The 9,724-nt window shown below is 42.7% G+C and overlaps 1 protein-coding gene across 1 annotated transcript; it reads left to right on the top strand.

The window, feature by feature from the left end:
* Positions 1-271: 271 nt before the first annotated feature.
* fgf20b (fibroblast growth factor 20b) lies at positions 272-2,986 on the top strand. The gene is made up of 3 exons (XM_044039728.1): positions 272-1,013; positions 1,560-1,663; positions 1,827-2,986. Exons 1-3 carry the CDS (start codon positions 707-709, stop codon positions 2,070-2,072), a joined length of 657 nt encoding a protein of 218 aa, XP_043895663.1. The 5' UTR covers positions 272-706; the 3' UTR covers positions 2,073-2,986.
* Positions 2,987-9,724: the final 6,738 nt, after the last annotated feature.

The following is a 9,724-nucleotide window of genomic DNA, read 5'->3' as shown; positions in this document are numbered from 1 at the left end:
GCAGTCGAAGTCCACTAAACCTCCAACTTATTCCACGTGGATACAAAGTGTTATGGCACAAAATATGACACAAGAAAGTCAAATCTGGGTGTGTGTGTGTGTGTCTGTCTGTCTGTCTGTCTCCGTCTCTCTCTCTCTCTCTCTCTCTCTCTCTCTCTCTCAACGGAGGAGAAAAAAAAATCGTGCCGGGGCACGTCTGAACTGTGACAGCCCCGCCCATTTCTAGTCCTGTGGTTTTGCACCTGCACACTGCCACTTAGAGCGCAAAACCCTCCTGGAGAAGCTGCTGTACCTGCACTGCAGCAGCGCGCGACCCCTCTGCTCCTCTGAGGCATCACCCACCATCCATCCATCCATCCATCCAACCATCCGCCGGGAACAGGTATGCACTGTGAGGACTCTGTGATAGTGAAGCGCAGCTGCAGGCAGAGCACCTCCAACTGATGAAGACGCAGCGCCAGGACGAGAGAGATCAGGAAGAAATCGGTGCAGCGCACAATTTGCTGAGTGTTTGATGAAAGCTGAGCGGAGAAGAAACCCGTGCGTCAGCGTGTCCTTGCACCGCGGGGACGTGCGCTAAGTAACGGGGGAGGAGGTGGACGGAAACATGCAACATAAGTGACAGTGGAAAGCAGGTAGTCTACTACGCAAGAGCGCGCTCCCTCCGGACCTCCTCACTGAACTTTACCCGCTGAGCTCTGACGCGATGGCTGCTGCCGCCGCCGCTGGTGGTGTCAGTACTCTGGGAGAAGTTGGAGGCGTCTTGCACGGCATCGATGGTGTCGCACACGTCGGGTCCCATTTCCTGCTGAGCCCACTTGGGGACAGTCCGACGCTGCTGGGAGGAGAGCACCTCATACCTGGGGACAGACTCTCCCGCAGCACCGCGGCGGATTTAACGCACCTGAAGGGGATTCTGAGGAGAAGACAGCTGTACTGCAGGACTGGATTTCATCTAGAAATACTTCCGGATGGCACGGTGCAAGGGACGAGGAAAGACCACAGTCGATTTGGTAAAACATTTTTTCAATTATTGATATTATAAGAAAATAAAGTATTGTGAAGTGATGATAAAACACGTAGACTATGCATAAAAAGCAGCAGTGGAAGAAAGTCAGTGTGAATAAAGTGTAAATAAAACCCTCTAACCATAACTGGACCAACACCAAAATTGAACATTTGCATCTAAATCCGTTACTTTTACTTTTTAAGTTATGCTGCTCACAAACAAACGCGTTTACAAAGGTAATAACACAGTGAGACAATAATTCAATGACATTATTTATAGTGATGCAAACACTTTGAGATGAAACACATAATTGTTATTTTGCCTCACATTTGTTTTTACATTTTTGTTGTTTTCTGTCAAATAATACATTTAAAACCACACTTGTTTTTTTTAACATTTTTGGCTCCATCCCACTGCCCCATAAGTGAGATTATGTATTATATTTATATGTATTAGAATGCATTGATTGTTATATATAGTGTCGTGCTTATAGGGTTGAATCTGGACTTTTAAAGAAAGTGTACTGAACAACTGTGTTTTTCTTCTCCAGGTATTTTGGAATTCATAAGCCTTGCAGTTGGCTTGATAAGCATTCGAGGAGTGGACAGTGGACTCTACCTGGGGATGAACAACAAGGGAGAGTTGTATGGCTCTGTAAGTACCATCTTTGCTTGTTCATGTTGCCACAAATCCTCATTTTATAACACCTGACTTCATATATTTGGACAATTCAGTTTCCAGGAAGATACAAAAAGTAATGCTGACACGCGTCATCTCTTCTTTCCTTCTCTTCACATATTGTCTTTTTTGTTTTCAGGAGAAGCTCTCGGCAGAATGTGTCTTCAGGGAGCAGTTTGAGGAGAACTGGTACAACACATACTCGTCCAACCTCTACAAACACGGAGACAAAGGGACACGTTATTTTGTGGCATTAAATAAAGACGGGACGCCAAGGGATGGGACTAAATCGAGGCGGCACCAAAAATTTACACACTTCTTGCCCAGACCCGTGGATCCTGACCGTGTTCCAGAACTGTACAGAGACATCCTGGGACACAGTTGAGACCTGGGAAGCCTGCTGCAGATCAGGAATAGCTGCTAAAACCCTGGCAAGCAGGGAGCAGAGAAGAGAAAGAGGGACGCATGCAGGGATGTGGCCGATGCAGGCTGGTGGACAGCAGTCCGCCCAGCGGGGATAAAGGTGCCGGGGCCTCTTGTAGGAATGCATGGTTCATCTCTCAGCAGCCAGGAAGACAGGTTAGAATGTCTGCACGCTTGGCATGAGGGGGTCATTTGTTTCAGTGGCCGGACGACCCTCAAACTTACCTGCGCGAGGACAGGAGACGGATCGGAAACAGAGCTGAATGGTCAGGGAGCATCTCCTCTGTTGTCTGTTGGACAGATGTGGATGTGGAGTCCGTGGGAGTCTGTAGTATCACATGCTGGTACTTTTTATTTGGGTACTGTGTCAGTAAAGCCACAGTCTGTTCAGAAGGACTTTGAAGGAAATCTGTTTTGTTTTTTTTGTTGTTTTTTTCATATCAGCGTTTAAACCTTTTTAAAAAAGAGCAAAGTGTATCAATTTATTTATTCCTTTTAGATACATATATTTATGTTATATATATATATATTTATTTATTTGAGAATATATTTTTACACTTAGATACATGAACTATAGAAAAACCACTAGAAATTGTATCGATTACATAAAGACTGAGACACTGTACCGTTCAATCTTTTATTTTGAAAAATGCCCAGACAGTGATATACTGTAACATGGCCAAAAATATAAAACATATAAGCAACATTTGGAAAACATCCCCTCATCTGAAATGTATTTTATTACAATAAGATAACTATGAATCCATTCAAAGTGTTTGACACAGTGATTACAACCATACTACTGTTACATGTGTTATAATCAGCATCTGAAGTTGACATACTGGCAATACAAACAATAAATCTTTTTAAAAATGACCGAAAGCTTGTTTTTGTCCGCCTGTACGAGCGGAGACGATACTTTCTTGGTTTGCTGTTTGTGTGTCCACTCATAACCAACATTCCTTTAAATAACTTGAACTTTAAAGAGCACAATATTTGTAAAGACATACTTTACTGGTTGCCCTTATCTTCCCCAGTTTGAACGTATAAACCTGCTTACGAGATCAGTGTTGTCTTTCTTTATTGACGCCATTATACCAAGGGATGAGTCGTAGAATTGATGCGCGCATAAAACTTCAAAGCGTCTCTCCTCAGTGCTGCAAGGCTGCAAAACGACGCGATCAGGGCCAAATAAAATCTGACCTTTTGCTCAGGCCCTGTGACTTTAGCAGCTGTATAAAAGTGGAGGTCAGAATGATAAGGTTTAAGTAGCCTCTGCTGACAGTTTGAGGTTTGCTGTTTGCTCAAATGTCTTATTAAACTATTGAACACAAAGGCGACCGAGGCATCTTTAAGTGTATGAGTGTGATATTTCCTTCTACTTTGTATTGAAAAACATTATTTCACCGTCCCATCTCTGTATAGTTGGGTCTTGGAGACACAAAGCAGCTGAATGTCTGAGAGCCACTATCATATGTGTGCACAGTTTCCTCCACGGTTGGGAGCAGATCTGTGTTGAAGCATGAAAGCTGCAGTCTGTGATCTCAGTGACTGTGTGTGATGGTGAGCCAGTGGGGGAGTCTCGATACGGGGAGTCAACTCTGCTGCCAACTCTCTCCCGTCTGCAGCGAGACATAGAGGGACTTTCCCACCTGCACACCTTGAACATCAACACATTTCTGTCGTCGATTAATGACAGCATCCCAGAGTGTATTATAACCTGCGTGCACGCGGACATCCCCTGTCCACTGGGTAAACACACGCAACCCTATTACAAAATGAAAAAGGATCCTGATGCTTTTTTTTGTTGTTGTTTTTTTTGTTTTTTTTGAAAGATGCTGTCACTGCTCGTCTTTCTCTAGCTTCTCAGGGAAGTTAACAAGCATGAAAATGATGGACGGGGTGTGCTCCATTCCTGTCTTGTCCCATCTTTCCATACTAAAGAATGTGTTGCCATAATAGTTTATCCATGACTGTGACCTGCAGACTTTTTTGTTGCAATAGAGACTAATGTTTCATCCCCATTACCTTCGTGGCCATGAAAAGCAGACTTTGTGCAAGTCTAAAAGCGTAACCTCCTCTGCTCCCCCTTGACATTTTGAAGGTCATGTCTCTGAACAGGCTGGAAATCCTGACTTGTGATACCTGATGCCCAGAAGTGCTCTTTGGCACTTGTTTAACTGATGTTTCTGTCTACCTTGCCCTTAGACAGGTGCTTTTGTTGCAGCTACTCTGCCTGCTCCAGGTGGTCTATGAGTCCCCTGCTGAAGACACTTCAACCCCTCGTCCAAACCCACTCTGCATGAGCGTCTGACACGTTTAATGGACACTCCTTGACTTTCACCACCTTCTCAGCAGCAGCAGCAGCAGCAGCAGCCTTAAAGGGCTCTCAGGGAAACCCAGTCAAGTGTGTGTGTTTGTGTGTGAGTGTGTGTGTGGCAGGTGTGGAAGTCAGTGATCTTCCACGTCTATCTTCACAGTCCAGTCAGACAGTGCAGGTGCTCCCTCAGCACTCAAGCTCACACACTCTGATCTCGGTCCTGCAGTTTAACAGCTGGGGATGTAACTTACCAGCACCGGGACGGAGAGGAGGAGGAGAAGGAGGAGGAGGGTGGAAATATGGCTGGCTTTGTTGTTTGGCCCCAATTATCAGAGAGCATAATTTCTATATTTAGAAGGGTGCATTGGTGAAGACAAGGGAGGTGCCGAGAAACTCACCTGTTGCTGTAAAGCTGAGGCCTGTTTGCGTAGGGTTGGTGCCTGCAGCTTTGTGTCATTTGAATCCTGCAACTATTGATTTCAGGCTCTTTGTTGTTTGTTTATTCCTTAGTAAATTGCCGTGCGCACAAATTATGAGCTGCATGCGTGTTTATAGGGATTACAGCAGAAGTGTAAGTATAGCGTTATCCACTTGATACTTTTGGGCTTTCATCTGAGTCCAGAGCGAGAGAGAGAGAGAGAGAGAGACAGAGAGTGAGAGAGAGACACTTTGGACAAATATGCAGCTGGTGGTCCCACTCATCTATCCCTCCATCATTCATGTATTGTGGCCTGACAAAAATATAATCCTTCACACCTGATGCATAATACCCAATTTTACTTCAGTAATTTAGTGTTATGGCTAAGAAGATTTTGTCTGGCACATTTTTCTTTTGCAAGCAGGATTTAGATGAACATACCTGATTTACTGACACTTCACATGTCAGGCTGTCAACTCCAGTGGAAAATATGCTTCTGTGTTTCCATCTCCATGGAGACATTAACAGCCATGTTTAGGTGTTGTGCCGGCCGCATAGTGAGCGCCACTGTTCCACCTTTTCAGTGACTGACAGTGTTTTGTTTTGCTAAAGGAGACGTGAACACACGGAGCTGTAGCTGGAGGAAAGTGAGCAGACGAATCTTCACTAACTATAACAACAAACACACCGCTGCCAAGTGTAGATATGTATACATTAATATAATATGCGTGATGCTCCATATCAAACAGTTAGAGTTAAGAAAACACTTTTGGTGGCAGTTGGAAAGTTATACTTTTTACTCCACATTTTGACAGCTTTACTTTTAAACTTTACAAAATATAATGAAATATATATGTATATTAAACACGAGACTCATGTAAATGACGTGACGTCCACCATGTTCACCATTGATGGTCCAACAGGTCCATTTGGGCTGTGTAGTGTTTGAGCTCAACGTTAAACATAATTTGATAGGATAGCACCTGTGCTGGAATATTTGCACAACGCCCGGAAAGTTGAAAGTTTCTCAACTTTTCGCACAACGTGAGCAAAGCAAGAACTGAAGTTAGGGGACGGTGACGCAAAGTGAATGAGAAGCATCTCAGTTAGCGGTGTGTCAAAGTATTTCATTTTTGGTGATATATCGTCATCCTTCCTGGTGTGATACGATAATCGATACGCCAGCGCAGGTATCGATATTTAAATTAAGAAATGAAGGAGCTCTAAAGTAAACAGTCACTGCCAGTTTCACTCGCTGGGCAAATGAATGAGAGAAACTTTAGAAGAAGAGTGACTTTACAGCAGGATAATGGTGGAGAAAGCTACGTTAAGAGATGCCTCCACGTTCAACACATAGACTTTATGCACTTTGTTCTCCATGTTGTGAATAAATAGACAAATCCTGCACTTTTAACTCTTTTCTTCAGTTAGACAGATATGGTGAAGTATCGCTATATGATTATCTTGCAATATATTGATTATCAGAGAATCATCGTATCGTGATATTATTGGTATCGTTGACTATGTATCGTGTATCATATTGTGATTCCCCCCTGTGAGTTCAGGCAACAGAGAACTTTCATGCACTCCCTATTTTTCACTGTCTTAAAGACGCAGCAATAGCAGGATGCTGGGAAAGACACTGGTACTTTTCCACAAAGCCAGTGATTAATTCTGTCATAATAAACAGTCCTGTGTGAAAAACATGATAGATACTGAGTAAACACTATTCTCTTCATTGTTTGGAATACAGCATATAAGAGAATAACAGCGTGAAAGCAAAGCTGATGGGTGGATGGTGTCATTTTTTGTTGCCATTACACTGTGCAATCAGTTTTATCGCCATAATGACACGTTTAAGACAAACGTTTTCCATTTCAGTTGTAAGTTATTTGCATTTACGTGCCTATTAGTCTCCTTCCACAGAGTTTGATCTCTTCCAACCTCTGGGTTTAGCTCCCACTCACATCTGCTGACCAAAGCAGTGCCTGAGCTGCTGCTGTGTCACCCCATCCCCTGGCCCATGGCTCCACATTACAGAGTCACAAATTAGGTCTTGACATTTGGGAGCTGTAATTGCCCCCTGAAAAGCATGAGGCATCAATTAGGCTCTCAGCGCCATGACAAGTTATCCCTACAGGACATAATCGCTGTGCTGGACGGGCCAACAGGGCACACACACACACACACACACACATCATGCCCTCATAGACCGTTTGCTGGTGGACTTTTGGGGAGTAATCAAGAAAATGTACCAACATGGTCTATAAATAGTTTGTCATTGGTCAATATGAAATTAAATCCTGGTGTTGAATCATTTGCTGTGTGTGTGTGTGTGTGTGTAGGCCATGCTGGAGGAGTGGCAGTAGGTCTCACGGTGCTGCTGCCGCACTAATAACAGCATAGATCCCTTTGATTTCCCAACTCTGGTGCCGCCTGACAGTTTCTGCTCCCACGGGGCGTGGAGCTCTTTAGGGTCAGAAAAAGGGTCAATTGGTTCATTTCCATAGCTTCCACTTTAAACATTCTTGTTGGCTTTGGAAGCAATTCAATCAGCAGTGAAAACACTGGTTAGCAGAGAGGAATGACCAGCCGACGCTAACGATTCAGCACACTCGTAAACAAGATGGATGTATCCCACGAAGAAATGCGACGTAAACTGTGTGTGATGATTTTCGGTGGTGGAACCTGTGAGACACGATGAGAACACTGTGCACCACGGGATAAAAAAGCTTTAAAAACTGAGCATCAATGGCAAAATCATCTTTCTGACCGCTCCTCTTATTTAGAGACGAACCTTCATACGCTCATGTATTAATGTTTCATATGCTGACTTTAAAAAAGAAGAACTGACTGACATGCCGATGCTAAATAATCATTTAAAACAAACTGAAATTGAAGAAGGTATCATACAAAACAGTATTATTTGTTCATAAAAAAAATATATGATGATTTTCCAATCCAAAGAATTTTGAAATAATCAAAGAAATGTCTTTAGACCTTATAACAAAAGCTCAGTCGTGTTGATGCAGCTTTGTGACAAACAGTTAGAGAAAAGAGAAAAGACATAGTGTTATGTTGTACGTTAGATTAAACAGCAAAGGCTACTTAAATAGAGAAATATTTAGATTAAACGGAAACACGTTTTCCTCTCTTGATCAACAGTAACGTGTAACACTGTCATTGTCTGCTTAAAGAGCATGACAGAGAAAGACTGTACTCTTTCTTCTTACAGGTGAAAGTGGAAATGTGCTTTGTTGCTCCTCAATCAGGCGGAAAATTGCAATCCCATTTGTCATTGTGTGCCAAGATGCAGAGGTCAGTCAATAGATTCCTTCATGACAAGCTTACGGAATCGAATGTTTTTCCACGGCCTCACCCTTTCACACCTGCACCTCCAGGTAAAATAACAAAACAAGGAGAGAACGAGAGAAAAGAGGGCTTAGCACGAGCGACTTAAAGACAGGAGGGAGAAAAACGATATGTGAGAAGAATGTGCCGTGAAACCCTTGCACGTCTATTGGCCATTTCAGCTCATTTGAACCCAATATACATTTAGCTCACAGTGTTTGGCTAACGTCCAAACCTGGAGAATATCGTTAATTATTCCTGCCTGTGACTTCAGAACATTCTTACAGGCTCAAAGGGATGTTGTTTCTTATCTTCTTGGGCTGAAAAGAAACTGCTTGATTTGTAGAAATAACTACACTTGAGTGACTGCTGAAGTCTGCAGAGGTTCCAGGCTGCAGCGGTGATGCACAAAAGAACTAAAGACAGGGTTGTTGTTTTTTTGTTTGTTTTTTAAATGATCCTGCACTCATGTGATCCCGAAGGCATCAGTCACGTTGACATGTTTAACAGTTTGAGTTGTGTGAGTCTCAATGTGTGGAACAGGTGAACAATGAAAATCAGTATCAAAATCAAATAGTAGAGAACTGAGTGCAACAGAAGTCATACTTACAACTTTGCTTTATGCTTCTTGATGCTGTGATTTTGAAGGAAGAGTCAATTTAAGATTACTGTAACAGTGATCTATGTGACCAAAAGTGGTAAATATTACATTCTCTTTCTCTCCAAAAAAGACATATTTATTCAAAGTGACCACAAGTAGGATTAGCAAGATCACAGCAGGAATTCATTCATGCAGCTGGTCATTGAGTGTAGTGGCAATTAGGTCTCTGTATTTCTTTCTGTCCATGTTCTTAATGAAGCCACATTTGTGTGTGGGTTGTTCAAAAGTTAGACAATCCACTTTACACTGCTCATTAAATCTAACTGAAAGTCTGTTGTTCTCGTTATTGTTTAGAAGAAATGGTAAAGAGCGGAGCGACCATGGTTGTTACCACTCCATTATCTCAAGATCACGGAACAATCAATTTGAGATAAGTTATTGTGAGATAACAAGGCTTGTTTACTCGTTATAATGATATAAATGAATGCGTTATCATCGGCATAATGATGCTGGTTTTCTCATGATAGCGAGATAATACTGTGGAGACTGAATAGTGTCAGGTTCATAATCACATGGTCTGGCCCTTAAAGTACTGCTAACTTGTAAACAGCCCAAATTGGATAATCAGAGTGGTTTCAGTAACAGGAAAGGACGTCTGGTGATCACGCTACTACCTACTACTAATAACTGCACAGTTCCTTGATTGCAAAAACATCCATGACATACAGGTGGCAAGACACACAGATTCATCTCCACCAGAAATATAATAGCAATCATGGCTGCTTTTGGCCTCCGTTCAAAAGCCTTCAGCTTCCAAAACTCTTTGCAAACACCAATCATAAAAGAAATCCCCAAGATTTGACCCTTTAGATCAGAGGTGTCAAACTCAGATGACCTGGGGGCCAATGAGCATCTAGTCTGGTC

This window comes from Solea senegalensis, linkage group LG12 (genome assembly GCF_019176455.1).
Source record: "Solea senegalensis isolate Sse05_10M linkage group LG12, IFAPA_SoseM_1, whole genome shotgun sequence".
Taxonomy (NCBI): domain Eukaryota; kingdom Metazoa; phylum Chordata; class Actinopteri; order Pleuronectiformes; family Soleidae; genus Solea; species Solea senegalensis.
The sequence above is the reverse complement of the archived record's forward strand: the minus strand, read 5'-3'. Positions and strand labels throughout refer to the sequence as shown.